We start from the raw sequence: 17,161 nt of genomic DNA, 5'->3' as shown, positions 1-17,161 counted from the left end.
TCTTGAATCAACTGTAAGCGCAGATGTGCTGTGACCTGACTAAGATCAGATAAAGTGCCCCCCCTCCTACCCTCCTCCCCCCAGCTCCATTTGTCACGGGCCAGCTGTCGGGCTGCTGTGATTGGTTGTTGTGGGAGACAGATAGCCGATAGGCTCTGATTAATAGTAGTGGCTCTGGAACTTACTCATTGATCAAGAGAACAGGCGAGGGGGAGGGAGAGGACAGGAGAGGAGGGAGGGAATGAGAGAGGGAGAGAGAGAAAAAGCATTCCCTGTCGCTCTGTCAGTGCTTGCTGATTGCGTTTGTGTGTGTATGTCAGTGTGCATAATAAATACATAACAGATATGGGGTTTGTTGGTCAGAAGGCCTAAAAGCACAGTGTTATCAAATTTGGTGTAGGCCTATACTAGTATAGATGTATAGAATGTGATATAATAATGTTATTATGTACGAGTATCTCAGAAGGTTATTCTCTCTCTCTCTCTCTCTCTCTTTACATTGCCAAAGCAAATGGAATAGACAATAAACCAAAGGGAAATAAACAAGGGAAACATTAGTAAAAATGACTCTCTAAAGTTTTAAAATAATATATTTCAAATGTTATATTATTGGCTATGTACAGTCTCGTAACAATGTGCAAGTAGTTGAAGTATGAACAGATAAATAAACAGATAGGTTGTATTTACAATGTGCTCCTGATTGTCCTTTTCTTGTCCGTTACTGCACAGGGCAGTATTTCACCTAACAGATATGGGAGTTTATCAATGTTTGATTTGTTTTCAAATTATTTGTGGGTCTCTGATCTGTGGGAAATACGTGATCATCGCTCTCTCTGGTCCAGTGTTGGAGAACATGTGTGCCTTTCATTCAAATAAGAATATATGCATGCCAAATAGTCCTTGTGTGTACTCACTGTGTGTACTCACTCCAGTTCCAACCCGTGAAGTAGTTAAGACCTTATCATTCCACACAACTATAATTCAAACATCCACCAGAGAGACAAGCACAACGGAAATGGTGTGCATGTGTGTGAGTGAATCAAAGCCACACTGTATGTGTTCACATTGAGAGGGTCCATGTGGGTGGGTACTTTGTGCATGGAAGTATAGTACATTTGAGAGTGTGTGTGTGTGTTATTATGTGTGTGTGTCCCCGTAAACTAGAAAATAAACTGTAGTGTATAAACAAATATAGGAGTTGTGTGCATGGGTGCGTGTGTGTTTGAGCTCTCGCTGTAGGGTGGTCAGTGGTGGGAGGTCGTGACCTGGTCGAATCCGGGGGGGTGGAGATCATCAATCAGCGAGGGGCAGGCCTGAGCAGCAGGACCATCACCACCCCTCCACCCCACATGGAAACAGATGGCCTTGGGACAACTGGCTCTTGCTCACCTCTCTCGTAACACACACACACACACACACACACACACACCTCAATGATGCAGACAAAAAATGACACATACATACATACACACACTCTTTTGGATGCACACATGACAGAATCCACACACTTACAGATCAGATACCCACACACTCACAGTGCAAAATAATTAATCACACACAAAGACACACATGGTGCTAAATATCTCAACATATACAGACACATATATTGTTTATGTCAATGTATTCATGAAGACCACACAAACATGCATGTAAACAAACTCAAACACAATAGTGTTTTTATTTGCTGGATATTTGCCATTGACTGGGTATATGTGTATAGCATTAGCGCCCCCTGCTGAGAGTAAAGATTAAAACAATTAAAAAAGGGATATTTTACTCAAAAACTGAGTGTTTAGCCATTTGAATATAATTTATAATCACCACAGTTTTTGCTCTGTACTGAAAGTGCTCCATCTCGACAACTCGACTGCTGACATGCACATTTTTCTGGGATTGGAGTAACTGAACTAACGAACAAAATGCTAACAACTGTTTTTGGGTTGAAATGAATTTCAATTTTTTTATTATTTGACCATGCTGGTCATTTATGAACATTTGAACATCTCGGCCATGTTCTGTTATAATCTCCACCCGGCACAGCCAGAAGAGGACTGGCCACCCCTCATAGCCTGGTTCCTCTCTAGGTTTCTTCCTAGGTTTTGGCCTTTCTAGGGAGTTTTTCCTAGCCAACGTGCTTCTACACCTGCATTGCTTGCTGTTTGGGGTTTTAGGCTGGGTTTCTGTACAGCACTTCAAGATATTAGCTAATGTACGAAGGGCTATATAAAATAAACTTGATTTGAAATGAATTTTAGTCAAAGACAAAATCCCACAATCCACAGAAAACAGACACCAGATTATCAGCAAACATTTACTGATGATCATTTTCAAGCTCACAGTATTAAACAAAATTAACTCCTAGGTGGTAAGGGTAGGCAAGAACACATCTACCACGCTGATCCTCAACACGGTCACCCACGACTGCGTGGCCAAGTACGACTCCAACACCATCATTAAGTTTGCTGACGACACAACAGTGGTAGGCCTGATCACCGACAACGATGAGACAGCCTATAGGGAGGAGGTCAGAGACCTGGCAGTGCGGTGCCAGGACAACAACCTCTCCCTAAATGTGAGCAAGACAAAGGAGTTGATCGTGGACTACAGGAAAAGGAGGGCCGAACACGCCCCCATTAACATCGACGAGCTGAAGTGGAGCAGGTCAAGAGTTTCAAATTCCTTGGCGTCCACATCAACGAACTATCATGGTCCAAACACACCCAGACAGTTGTGAAGAGGGCACGACAACACCTTCCCCCCCCCCCCCAAGATCCTCAAAAAGTTATACAGCTGCACTATCGAGAGCATCCTGACCGATTGCATCAACACCTGGTATGGCAACTGCTCAGCATCTAATTGCCTATAATTTCCACCTTTTGTCTATTCCATTTGGACAACAGCATGTGAAATTTATTGTCAATCAGTGTTGCTTCCTAAGTGGACAGTTTGATTTCACAGAAGTGTGATTGACTTGGAGTTACATTGTGTTGTTTAAGTGTTCCCTTTATTTTTTTGAGCAGTGTATATCTATATTTTTTTATGTATATATATATATATATATTTTAATTTTACCCCCTTTTCTCCCCAATTTTCGTGGTATCCAATTACTAGTAATTACTATCTTGTCTCATTGCTACAACTCCCGTACGGGCTCGGGAGAGACGAAGGTCGAAAGCCATGCGTCCTCCAAAGCACAACCCAACCAAGCCGCACTGCTTCTTAACACAGCGCGCCTCCAACCCGGAAGCGAGCCACACCAATGTGTCGGAGGGAACACCGTGCACCTGGTCCCCTTGGTTAGCACGCACTGCGCCCGGCCCGCCACAGGAGTCGCTGGAGGGCGATGAGATCCAGGTTTGGCAGGGATAGGCCGTCATTTGTTCTTAACTGACTTGCCTAGTTAAATAAAGGTTCAATTTAAACCATTTACATTTAAAAATATAACTATTTAATCTGCACTTTTGAAATGTACAGCGACGGAATTCAGAACATGTGTTCTCCTTGTACACAGTGTTCTCCTTGTACACCAAGTCAGAACCATAGGATAAATAAAGGGGGCATATAAGCAGACATGGAAGCGCTTACAATATTCGATGATTACATTTCTCAAAAACAGGTTATAGGCTACATGTGCACCACCATGTCAGAACAGTATGTCAAATTAAGAGGTGAAAATAGACCAAATGATTAGGGTGAGGCACATGGGCTACTAACAGCTTACTACACAACATACACTTAGTATTACTTTCTTAGCTACAGTATACATATCTCCCTGGTATACTACATTATTTATGCAGCAGCATACAAGACATGTTTGAACTCATCTTGTTGTGCTGTGCTCACTTGAACAGAAAGGTGGCGCTGCGATCCTTTGCGGGCAAATTTTGTCATCAAAGTTTTGTCATCAGTCTGGCATTATCTGGATTTATGGTGCTTTCAAGACACCTGGGAACTCAGGAAAAAAAGGTTAAATCATGATGATGTCAGGTCTACCCTTAGACTTGGCAGTGACGCAGTGTCCTCAGGAGTGACAGAACACTGAGTCAATTACAGCGCAACGCTCCGTATTTTCTTCTGGCTTGCCACACCACCACAGAAAGCACTGAGCTGGGCTGAAACACCTGCATTTTGGAGCTGCCTTACTCAAGAAAACAAAAAAGTGACCATGTTTGTGTGCTGCTTTATTAACTCAATCATTTATATATTTTTTTATATTGTTAGCAAACTGATATATAACACGTATTAATGCCAAAATAACATGCAAAACAGGCAAGTCCAAAAAAATACAAATACAAATTTGCTAAATATTTTTTTTGCTAAAAATGTGGGGCTCAAAACACGTGGGGCTCAAAACACGTGGGGCTCAAAACACGTGGGGCTCAAAACACGTGGGGCTCAAAACACGTGGGGCTCAAAACACGTGGGGCTCAAAACACGTGGGGCTCAAAACACGTGGGGCTCAAAACACGTGGGGCTCAAAACACGTGGGGCTCAAAACACGTGGGGCTCAAAACACGTGCCCCACCTGCCCTGAAACGTATATACTGGAGTAAATTCAAGCACACTATAAAAACTTAAGAAAAACACTAAAAACGTTAGAAAAACCACCAGAAGAACGCCACCTTAGAGGACCTGACCCAATGGTCATGTGATCATCATCGGAATAAACATGAGGAGATGGGCTCAGGAAACAGCACCATGTGATTCACTGCCCAAAGTTTGACACACACAAACAAGCACATGCACACACATAAAGTGATTTGCTGTAGGGGCCATAGTTGTGGTTATAGTAATGGTACGGAAATGTGCAATATGAGCACGGAGCTACAGGAAGAGGGGTCACCGCAGTACAACCAGGTCAGATCAGTTTGATTGGCTGAGTGATGGTCATGACAGTCAGATGATCAGATGACCTGTCGTTGGGTGCATCAGTCCATAAGCTTCCTGGCAGCTTCCTTCAGCCACTTGGCAACCTTCCTCTCAATGGCCTGACAACCAGAGAGAAAAGACAAATCAGGATGAGGGGAAGAGAAGTTTTAAAATAATATAGACTATGGGGCAGTTTCCTCCACACAGATTAAGATTAGTCCTCGACTCAAAAGCTATTGACCATTGACCATGCTTTTTTGTTTTTGGGAAACTGGCCCAAAGTGCTCAATTGAGACATACTGTACAGTTCTGAAGCATACATTTTCTTCATGTGCCGCTAAAGCTCACAGTCAGTGTCTCTCTCAGTTATATCAATTTAGTGTTGTCTAGCCTGCCGTGTGCGGTACCTTGCGGGCCTGCTTCAGGGCGGGGCGGTCTGTGACGCCATCGGGGTTCATGTCGGCACAGTGGGCGGTGCCCTCGATGAGGATGGTCATGTCTTCGTCCTCCTTGTCCAAGTCCTCTTCCAGGACGCTGAGCTCGTGCCAGGGGTCAATGTCACCTGACAGAGGTCACAGACCAGAGGGACAGGTCATATACTGACTGTCACACAGAGGAGGCTGGTGGGAGGAGCTATAGGAGGGTGGGCTCATTGTGGTTTCCATACGCTTTATGTTTTTGATACCGTTCCATTGATGCCATACAAGCCATTACATTGAGCCCGTCCTCCTATAGCTCCTCCCACTAACCCTGTCTGCTGTCACACAATCACTCACATAGACACAGCACATTGATTCACTGCCAGTGGGTTTAAATTACACTATGATGTAATGAGAGGTAATGGTTTAAACCTCTATCTATCTATCTAGTGGTTGGGCAAGTAACCAAAAGGTCGCTGGTTCAAATCCCAGATCCGGCAAGGTGGAAAAATCTTCTGTTCTGCCCTTGAACAACAACTGCTCCCCGGGCACCGATGACGTCGATGAAGGCAGCCCCCTGCACCTCTCTGATTCAGAGGGGTTGGGTTTAAAAGCTGAAGACACATTTCAGCTGAATTCATTCAGTTGTGCAGCTGACCAGGTATCCCATATCTACTGTATCTATCTGTGAAGTCTCTGCTCACCGTTGACATAGAGCACCCTGTCAGTGTCGGGGTGGTCTCCTCCATAGTACTTGTTGGTGAAGGCGATGTGTCCGGGCAGACTGTGCTGGGGGATGTTGAACACCTCAGGACACAGGTCAGTCTGAGCCTGTAGGGTCAGCATGCGGGAGAAGGGACAGCTGGCGTCCTCACACGTCTGGACTGTTACAACAAAACAATGATGATGTAAGCCATAGAAATACAATGAATTCCTATTGAATTATGATGTGTAGTTCTATTTCTGTAATGTAAGATACAGCTGAGTAGCTATGGGCATATAGTAATACTGATCATATAATGAGTGATATTGTACCAAAGAGTGGGCGCTTTGTACAGCTAGTGTTAATGCATTGAGCTTATGAATGTGCTGCTTAGGGGGAAATTAACTCTGGACCTGTTTTTTTTCACCCTCCAGTGCTGTGAGCACTCAACTCCCTGACTGAAGCAACTACCTTGGTTATACTAGGGGACTTGAGCTTGGTAAATGTAGCGGGGTTCAAAATGATTGACATCCTTAATAAAGATGAGCAATGAATTATTCAAATACTGAGCTATATTGTATGCTCCAAAAAAATTGGGAAATTATATTATTTTATTTTACACTAAAAGTATTTGGTCCCATATCAAATCATATTTGATTGGTCACATACACATGGTTAGCAGATGTTAATGCGAGTGTAGCGAAATGCTTCTACAGTAATGTGGATGCTCCCAATAACAGGGGAGGTTAGCATGTCTTGGGGGTATGATCTTTGACCCTCTGTATCTTTCTCAATCATCATTATTCACAATTCATTCAGAATTATACCTAATCATGGTAGCATCCATATTACTGTAGATGTGTTTAGAAACATTCGTATTATCTATGCTTATTTATAATAACGTGACTCCAAAATGACACAATATATTATTTACCAGTCATTTCTATAGGGTCAAAATAATCTGAAACACTACCAGAACCAACTGAAAATACACCCAACAAGTTTGAAAAGTCACAAGCTTGCTGTAGGCACTGCGTGCTAGGGATATGAGACCAAATACTAAACTTTTGACTACTTTATTTATAAGAATTTTTAGGGGTGTGGATAATTTGGACCCCTACCTTTTAGAGAAAAAAATGCATTACTTGCTAAACAAAATCTCTTTTTCTGAGCAAATGTAGCTCAGTATTTGAATTATTTATTTTATACGGCCATTATTGTTCATCTTTATCAAAAGGCATGAATAATTTCGGACCTCACTATTTCTCCTCTAGGACTGACAGTGTTGTGTGGTGGAGCGTTACTCACAGAAGCCGAACTCGGTGCAGGTCTGGTAGTACCACTGTCTCTCTCCATTGTAGGCAGAGTCCAGATTGGTGTCACTCAAGTCCTTGATGGTCTGCTTGTGGGACGCATCCAGACAGGGCTCCTCGCCAGTGGCACGGTCTATCTAATAAACGCACACACACACACATAAATATGCATGCACACAAACACAGTAAGTGTTCTGACTGTTCTGCATCAGTCAAGGCAAGGGGATGCACAACTGTAGCTCAATACAGCCCTCTGCTGGTTAATCAAAGAATTGTCACTGTGGGGCTGTGTGTGTCTGTGGGGCTGTGTGCGTGTGCGTGTGTGTGTATGTGGGGCCATGTGTGTGTGGGGGGGAAAGGTGGATACCTAGTCAGGTACAACTGAATGTGTGTGTGTGTGTGTGTGTGGCCGTGTGTGTGTGTGTGTGGCCGTGTGTGTGTGTGTGTGTATATACATTTGTGTGTGTGTTTGAATATGTATTATACACCTAATACCTGCACCAGTTTGATCAGCCGGTTGTAGGCCTCAGTCTCCGAATCGAAGGTCTCTGTCTCATTGGTCATGATGTCACAGAGTTCCTCAATAGTCAGGATGCCCCCCTCCTCGTTGTACGCCACAGTTCCCATGACGATGTCAGCCAGGCTCTGCATCAGCTCGATCTGGTCCTCCAGATCCTCAGGGGTCTCACAGCACCCAAAGTCCTTCCCAACCTCAGTGGCGTTCCCCGCAAACAGGGCGGCCTCCACGGCAGCAAAGGCCTCTGAGATGTCCCCCACACACTGAAGGAGAGAGCGAGAAAGGGGGGGGGGGGGGGGGGGACAGCGGAGAGAGAGAGACAGTAACAAGGAGACAGAGAGAGTCAAATCACACAGTAGGAGACTCATACAGTCAGACACTCCAACACATGATTTCAAGCGCCCACATCTACTGTAAATGTTCTCAAACCTTATCTGAACCTCCAACGTCCTCATCCGTAAGACTAAGACCCACCACCTAGAAGAGAGCAACACCACGAGTTGTTTCCACCGTTGTCTGTACAGCTGAACATCACATCTACCGTGCTATTAACACTATAAAGAGTGCAACAGTTACTAGTATGTCTACTACTACTACTACAAGTAGTACTTATGATGAGATCTTTACTTTGTTGAAGGCGGAGAAGTCCAGTTTGGCTTTGACAGGAGCGGAGGAGGCCACAGCACCATAGACCAGGTGGGGGAACTGAAAGAGCAGGAACAGAGAACATTATTTAGTATTATTACCATGGAATACAGTAGACCAGCATACAGTAACACTGCTGTCCAGTCCTAAGTATAAATAAAGACCTTTCCCCTGAGCCAGGCAGACAAGGCCCCAGCATAGGAACCTCCGAAGCTGATCCAGGTATTTTTGTCGGAGAGGTCAAAGCGATCGCTGATGTATTGATGGAATTCTGCGATGTCAGCGAGACTGGAAACCAAGAGATGGCAGAGAAAATGAAATTGAATCTCTGCCCAATTCAAGCACACACAAATGCGCTCAGCATTTACATTTGGTTGAGTTGTCAAGTTAGTTACTAATGTGAATTCAACATGAAATCCCAAAAAATGTCATTGAGTTTAGGTTCAAAGGTGGGTGAAAAAAATGATAAATTCCCTCACATTGATGACTTTTTGCAAATCCAATCAGTTTTCCACATTGATTCAACGTCAACACATTGACTCCCTCCTCCCACCAGTACTCACGCCTGCTGGCTGGACAGGTCTCCCAGATTCTCAGTCTCCAGGCCGTCTTTGTTGATGCTCTCGCCGTAGAAACGATGCTCCAGGGCCACAAGCAGGGCCCCGTGCTCCTCAGCCATGTCCACATGGTGGCCTACAGATACACACAAAGCAGGAGCAAAGAGGAGAAATAGGGGGAGGTTAAGAGTTGGTAGAGGTATCAACAAGACAAAAACCAAAGAACAGGTACTGACTTGTAACTAAATACAAGTATCATATTCATAACACCTATGTAAGTCTAACATATCGTGTCAATGCATTTCCATTTTCTTTTCATATTACTTAAGAATGTGACGGGGAAGCTTAGTGTTTACCTGCCAGCACATCGAACTCAGAGATGGGGCCCTCCCCTCCGATGAACAGGAACACTGGGCCATGAGGACGCTCCCAATAGGCTTCATTCACTAAAAACCTCTGAGAGAGAGAGAGGGTGAGAGAAAGGGAGAGGAAGTGAGAGAATAAGAGAACAAAACAAACTGCAAATGCTTTCAACAAGTTTGTAATCACAAGCTGTAGTCATTGCATGCTAGGAATGAAACCAAATACTAAACTTTTGAATACTCTAATACACACATAAGTGAATTTGTCCTAATACTTTTGATTCCCTAAAATGGGGGGGGTGGGGGCTATGTACAAAAAGTGCTGTCACCCTATGGATGAAAATACCCTCAAATTAAAGCTGACTGTCTGCACGTTGACCTCAGTCTTTGTATCATTTAAAATCCAAAGTGCTGGAGAACAGAGCCAAAACAACAAAAAATGTGTCACTGTCCAAATACTTCTGGGCCTCACTGTAGGTGCATGTTTCGGTGGTGGGTCACCTGAGGAAAGGTTTCATCGTTTTGACTGTCGAAGTGGTCCAGGGGTTGATGAATTTTCCCGTCTCTCACTTCGCATATGGGTTTATGCCCGTTGACTGCGCTCATCAGCACATTCTTCTTCGCTTTTTCATACTGAATTTTACGCACGCGCTCCTTAATCTTCCTCAGAACTCGTCCTATGAAATATAAATGTGATATGACATAGCAAAAGACCAGTGGTGGAAAAAGTACCCAATTGTCATACTTGAGTCAAGTTTAGATACCTTAATAGAAAGTTACTCAAGTAAAAGTCACCCAGTAAAATACTACTTGAGTAAAAGTTAAGTATTTGGTTTTAAATATACTTAAGTATCAAAAGTACATTTAATTGGTAAAATATACTTAAATATCAAAAGTAAAAGTATAAATAATTTCAAATTTCTTATATTAAGCAAATCGAACGGCACCATGTTCTTGTTTTTAAAATGTACGGACTGCCAGGGGCAGACTCCAACATTGAGACATTATTTTCAAAAGATGCATTTGTGTTTAGTGAGTCAGTCAGAGCATAGGCAGTACTGATTACCACGTGTTCTCTTGATAAGCGCGTGAATTTCACACTTTTCTTGTTCTGCTAAGCATTCAAAATATAAGGAGTACTTTGGGTTGTCAGGGAAAATATACGGAGTAAAAAGTACATTTTTTTTTAGGAATGTAGTGAAGTAAAAGGCAAAGTTGTCAAAAATATAAATAGTAAAGTACAGATACCCCCTTTAAAGTAGTACTTTAAAGCATTTTAACTTAAGTACGTTACACCACTGCAAAAGACGAGGGACAGAGAAGGACGGGCAAAGATAGAGATAATACGATTAGATCAATCTTTGTAGTTGCGCGTAAAGACGCATATGGAGCTAAATTACGCGCGTAGTTGTTGGTCAAATCACGAGAGCCTCCTGAGACTTGAAAATCAGAATGTGCACATATTCCACTCCATAACAATTACTACAATTATCTTTAACATTTCGTTCTACAAAAATTGCTATCCAAACGTGTCACAGACCTTTTTAGGATTGGATACAATTTTGTATGAATTCCGATGGCTTCAGCACATCGCTTTTGCTCATAAGGTATAACCCTCTGTCACACTCTTATCGGTATAATTCATATTCGACAGCCAATCCCATGTTAATTTTATTTTCACATGTTTTATTATAATTCAAACATACTTAAATTAATAATAAACCATGTAGCCAGGAACAGAATCAACTTTTCCAGATATAGAAGCGGCTCAATTTCTAAGTAGCCAATTTCACATAATTATCTAATTATAGCCTATACATTAGCCAATTTCGTTTCTCTGAACACGACAATTTTATGGATTCACCTCAATATTTATAACTATAGGCCTATGCATTCAAATTATATTTGACCAAAGTGCATATTATATTAGCCCATAGAGATACAAGGATGCACTATCATGCTAGGTTTAGGACCTCATACTGAAGCGTAAAGAGACCACAACTGACGTATAAAACAATCTTAAAATTATCAACTTTTGTTTCAATACAAGCATCATGAAACCTCTAACACAATTTCATTTAACTTGGTGAAAAACAGTAAAAATAAATAAAAAAAAAACAGCTTGCTTACCACTTGTTCCATGTGGTTTGTTAATGAAATGACCTCTTCCTAAATATTTGTTCAAATTATTAATTTTGTGTATGGTTTCCTAGAAACAAGGGTTCCTCAACCTACCCCTCTGCCATCTCATGAATTTGATCATTTAAGTCTTAAAAAAAAAAATGCTCAGGTCAGTATGGATCGTTAACGTACCAGAATAGACGGAGTTGACAAGGAGAAGGAGGATGATACAACGGCTGGGAGACAGAAGCATCTTCAGGCCTCCAACTACGACCTCTGACCGACTGATATAGGTCTACACTATGGTCAGATCACCTTGCCGTCTCAATGCAATGGAGAATCTCTGGTTTTAAGGCTCGACCAAAGTTTTTAGTCCACCCCAGGGCTCCCCTGATGCCCACTGTGCGTATTTATAGTCAACAAGTTGGCAATTGAGCTTAATGAAGACGCGGGAAGTGAGTCTGGGCAATAGGCATATCTCCTCCAACGGTGGCAGTGGTCCAAACTGGAACGCGACGCTATGAGCATTGGCTTGGTGAAAGATTCTTAAGTTTCATATTTAGGTATTGAATTGTATGCCCAACGCCTAAAACTCAGCACAAACACTTAACATGTAGAAACAGGGCACTTTAGCTCAGTTCATTTTTATGATGCAATCATTTATGTACATTTACAACAGTGTGAGGGTGGTTGGTAGAGTACCAAACCTGAATCCTGCATGCAGAGCCAGCAATAACACATCTTTACAGACAACTCTGGGTGATTTATACAAACAAAAAGGCACCAACACAAACATATGCAGGCAGGAGGTCATTTTTATATTTGTTTAAATTGATCGTTGAGAATTTTGGCAATGGCGCCCTTTATCTAACTACCCAGAGTCGGATGAACTTCGTGGATACCATTTGCATGTCTCTCCGCTCATTATGAAGGAAGTTACGAGGTATCTACGCGAGCCAACGCTAACTAGCTTAGCGCAAAGACTGGAAATCTAGCGATAACGCCCCAAACTACATTTAACTTACATTATACTGGACGCAGAGACATAACAATTGTATACACTAGTTCATTTGACTCTGGGTAAGTAGATAAAGGAATCCGTTTAATTCAACTTTCTACACCACCCTCCATCCAGTACCCTTCTCCCCGACTTTCCATCGGCTAAGAAAAGTTTAACTCAGGCCTCACCCTGCCGCTTCAGAGCTTGGATAAAGTTATAGTTTTAGGACTCTTCTTCTCCATGGAGGCCGCAGCTGACTTCATTACATCCTCCGTCTGCAGCATGCTCATGTTCCTCTGTCTCAGTGAGTAATTCATTCAAACTTTTTTTTTTTTTTTTTTTTTTTTTTTTTTACATGTCAGATTTTGGACTTCCAATGATATCTACTTTATAAAATGTGCCCCCTAGTAGGATACAGTTACCCACCCACCTTATCAGAAAACTACACTTGTTTAAGAGACCCATGGGTATCTTTCTTGGGTTTGTGTTTTTGATAGCCTATGTTGTTGCCACATATTGTGTGGTGTGGTGTGGTGTTGTGAGCATCCTTGTAGTATCGAGCCTCACCATGTAGTTCAGGCCCTCTGCCACACGGTGGTCTCTGGAGTAGATCAGGTTGACCTTGGTTCCCTGGACAGCCACAGGGCTGCAGCCTGCTATCTCCAGAGCTCCAGCCATCAACGCCTCCTTGTCCGGAAATACACGGCTACACAGGGAAAGAGTGTATGAATACACAAAATCAACACGCATACGCAACAAATACACACGCACACTGTATCCATACCTGACTAATCCACTTTCCTTGGCCTCATCGGCATACATCTTCCTCGCTGTCAGAGCCAATTCATTCACCAGGCTGGAGAAGTAGGAATATTATACAATACTTGGCAGCACTCATTGTTCCTGGGTGTATGTATGTGTAACGGATGTGAAATGGCTAGCTAGTTAGCGGGTACGCGCTAGTAGCATTTCAATCAGTTACGTCACTTGCTCTGAGACTTTAAGTAGGGTTGCCCCTTGCTCTGCAAGGGCCGCGGCCTTTGTGGAGCGATGGGTAACGATGCTTCGTGGGTGTCAGTTGTTGATGTGTGCAGAAGGTCCCTGGTTCGCGCCCGTGTCGGGGTGAGGGGACGACGTAAAGTTATACTGTTACATTGGTGCCGTGACCCGGATCACTGGTTGCTGCGGAAAAGGAGGAGGTTGAAAGGGGGGTGAGTGTAACGGATGTGAAATGGCTAGCTAGTTAGCGGGTACGCGCTAGTAGCATTTCAATCAGTTACGTCACTTGCTCTGAGACTTTAAGTAGGGTTGCCCCTTGCTCTGCAAGGGCCGCGGCCTTTGTGGAGCGATGGGTAACGATGCTTCGTGGGTGTCAGTTGTTGATGTGTGCAGAAGGTCCCTGGTTCGCGCCCGTGTCGGGGCGAGGGGACAACGTAAAGTTATACTGTTACATATGCACGCTAAGGGACTACCACACAGCATTGTGTTGTAATGAAAGCATATCAAATGCTTGCTCTTACCTGCGGCTCCCAATGACTTTAGGTAGGCGCTGCAGAGTGCCAACGTCAGCTGCTAGGCCTATATCCACTTCCTGTAAGAGGCAGACCTTTTACATCACTCAGAGATACAATGCAGAATGCACAAGTACATTTTTCTCATCATTCTGCCTATCCTTTACTATGAGTCCCCCTGGTGGTTGCTACAGAAAACACATATGAAAACAGCTACCAGTTTGGGCCATTGTAGACGGCACGATTTTAGCCCTTTTATGCAACGATTTTGCAATCCCAGACAAACTGCCCAGGTCGTGGGCAAATTCTTAGGTCGTAAACGATTGTTGAACATCTTGGCTCGTTCGGTGTGACAGGGTCTAGGTCTGCCGATTTAAGTACCACTACGTGCGGTCCAGTGCAGGCTGCTGAGGGGAGGACTGCTCAAAATAATGGCTGAAATGGAGTGAATGGAATGGTATCAAACACACAAAAACATGTTTGATAGTATTCCGTTCACCCCATTCCGGCCATTATGAGCCGTCCTCCCCTCAGTAGACTCCACTGGTGAAGTCCGACAAAGTTCTGGCAGTGTCAGATTTGTTTTGCCTTTATCATGTAGTGTGGCTGATGTCGATCGTGGTGACTGACCAATAGGAACACTGTCTGAGTGTGCACCCAATAATACGATAGTGAATAGTCAGATGAATATAATAGTTTGATTTAAACTTTTACATGCTGTGCAAGAAGAGCGATTTCCCTAATAATCTGGTTTACATGACATTTGAAATCAGACTACCTGATGAGATTTTGATAAATGCATTCTACCAGTGACAGTCTTATTTTGGGGAAGCGTATTTGATTCAGAGTTCGGACATATAAAGTCTGCATGTGAAAACTATTTCTAAGACTCCTACTTTTCCGCACATAAGCATAGTTAGGCTTGCTGTAGGCACATGTGCAGATTAAATACACAGCTGGAGTTTGTCGGCTGACATAGCCTCGCAAGCCAATCGCAGAATGAAGACAGAACTGAAGCAAATTGTTCAATCTGGCCAGGTTGATATAAAGACTTTAATTTGGTTACATCGCAGTCTGACGTGATAATCGTAAAAGGCTGAATCCGACATATAGTCTGCAAAGGCCTTTAGATGTCCCCTGGACCTTGGTCCTCATGGAGTTGATCATTGGGGATATTTAAGCCCACTTACCTTCACCTGAAACCAGGCATCCTGAGTGCAGAGACGGATATCACAGGCTGTGATCAGATCCACTCCTAACGGAACACACGTTATCACATGACAAGCCTTTACAGTTTTATTGCAGAACACCTTCACGGGAGAAGAGAATCACATTTGGAAAGAATTAATAATATATGAAGGCTTTTGCAAGACTTCACTGTCACAAGCAAATCAATAATACAACACCAAAGCTCACCTCCTCCAACACAAGCGCCCTGCACTGCCACAACCACAGGCTTTGGACACTACAATGGGATGGTGGAAAAGAGAGAGAATGCATTTGCCTACTTGTCCGCTATCAATCCCTAACATAACGTGCAGGAGTAAGTATTTCACAAGTTCATATTGACCATTTCAATGACGGTTTCCTGGTACTTGGCGATGATGCGTCGCATGTTCCAGGAAGTCCTGGCCATGTCGTCCCCCTCAGGCTGTAAGACTTCACTGGCCGTGTCCATGAAGTCAACGCCTACACACAGTCATAATCCGAAATATCAAAAAAAAATATATATATACTGGTATACTGTTATGTTTGGTATATTGCTGGTACATCCTATTGATAAGCATCACCCAGTTCAACATGAGACAATTGTAAGCCTTTGGGAAACATCTTACCAGCTGTGAAAACTTTTCCAGAACCTGAGACAACTACCCGGCAATCCGGGTCCCCAGCTATCTGTGTAAAGCACTCCACCATTTCTCTGAGAGAAAATGGGGGTGTACGGTGGAAGAGAAAACACATAAGACATATGATTCAAATAAATTCATGACCACCGTGCTGTAGTGCTGGACTACACACAAGTACAACTAGAAAAACAGGAAGGATTCAACTGTGTTCAAGTAGTGATGTTTGGGCCAGGTGTTACCTCCAGAAGGCTTTATTCATGTCATTGCGTTTCTCTGGTCGGTGCAGCTCTACGTGAGTGACAGCTGTGGTAGGTTGACTGACAGACAGGGCGGTAAAAGGAGGAGTGGGGCCTCCAGGAGAAGAAAAGGCCCTTACAGCACTGAGAACAGGTAGCCACAGACTCCTGTCTGATGATCAGCACCCAAATGAGAGGTAGGGAACAGGGTTGATAGAAAATTAAATACAAAGAAAAATTAATTGAATTAGAGCAACATAGTCCCAGTAATAGTTATTTGCACTGTTATGATCTAAGACCTGCTTAACCACCTTGCTATCCAGAATAGTGTTGCATAGTATTCAACTTCCACCTACTTAGCCAAGACGCTAACCAAACAGTTTACATTAGCTGGAGTTTAGTATTAGCTAGCAATTTAGCCAACAGTGTTGACATCAAGTAATAATCTATAGCCAAATTAGCTAACTACAGTAGCTAGCTAGCGAATCAGGTCCCGGTTTCCATAAATTATGTTGCCAATGACTTTTCCTAATGTCAGGTGCCTAGCCTTGCTAATTGAATGGATGCGACCTGTGCACAAAACATATTTAGCTGAAGTTAGCAACGTTTTAGAGCCGACAAAAACCCATGCGTCTTAATTAAACACTCAATCCTGTACACTTACTTTTCATGAGCGCTGATCAGATAATTAATGGTATTGCCATTTGACTAAATCAACTCGAGTAAGGAAACAAATGAAAGGCGCAGTCGGTCTAACGTGATTTGACAGTTGTAGTACGGCAGCTAACTGGCCAAGAAAAAAAAAGTATTGTTTTTAAAAGCTAGACTAATGCAAAAATATACAGAAAAGCAGACAATAGTGTGCATTATTACTGTGAACAAAGAACTCATCCTGTAAATGCAACAATCTTAATATCGGTTCCATTAATCTAGCTGGCGTAACATTTGAGTTACGGGATGGAGGAAGGCTAAAAAGCGTTCAATGGGGCAGGATAGATTCGCGGTTCTATTCAATTATGAGCGAAATAATTTAACAGAACAAATACAGGATAACGTAAAAT

At 43.0% G+C, this 17,161-nt stretch overlaps 1 protein-coding gene across 5 annotated transcripts; it reads right to left on the bottom strand.

Moving 5' to 3' along the window:
* Window positions 1-1,714: 1,714 nt before the first annotated feature.
* Window positions 1,715-17,125, bottom strand: LOC129832234 (thymus-specific serine protease-like). Of its 5 annotated transcripts, XM_055896149.1 has the most exons (18): window positions 16,104-17,125; window positions 15,853-15,938; window positions 15,588-15,706; window positions 15,434-15,482; window positions 15,208-15,272; window positions 14,027-14,097; window positions 13,291-13,362; window positions 13,074-13,212; window positions 9,380-9,479; window positions 9,030-9,159; window positions 8,631-8,754; window positions 8,449-8,526; window positions 8,251-8,298; window positions 7,800-8,084; window positions 7,300-7,441; window positions 5,993-6,172; window positions 5,277-5,431; window positions 1,715-4,988 (listed from the first exon to the last, which is right to left on the bottom strand). In XM_055896149.1, the coding sequence occupies exons 1-18, from the start codon at window positions 16,121-16,123 to the stop codon at window positions 4,929-4,931; spliced, it is 1,923 nt and encodes a 640-aa protein (XP_055752124.1). In that variant the 5' UTR covers window positions 16,124-17,125; the 3' UTR covers window positions 1,715-4,928. The 5 variants fall into 5 exon arrangements, with proteins under 5 accessions (XP_055752124.1, XP_055752123.1, XP_055752125.1 ...); XM_055896148.1 differs by having other exon boundaries at window positions 15,853-17,125; XM_055896150.1 differs by lacking the exons at window positions 15,853-15,938; window positions 16,104-17,125 and having other exon boundaries at window positions 15,208-15,327; window positions 15,434-15,654.
* Between the last annotated feature and the right edge of the window lie 36 nt (window positions 17,126-17,161).

This window comes from Salvelinus fontinalis, chromosome 33, assembly GCF_029448725.1.
Source record: "Salvelinus fontinalis isolate EN_2023a chromosome 33, ASM2944872v1, whole genome shotgun sequence".
NCBI classification, from domain to species: Eukaryota; Metazoa; Chordata; class Actinopteri; order Salmoniformes; family Salmonidae; genus Salvelinus; species Salvelinus fontinalis.
The sequence above is the reverse complement of the archived record's forward strand: the minus strand, read 5'-3'. Positions and strand labels throughout refer to the sequence as shown.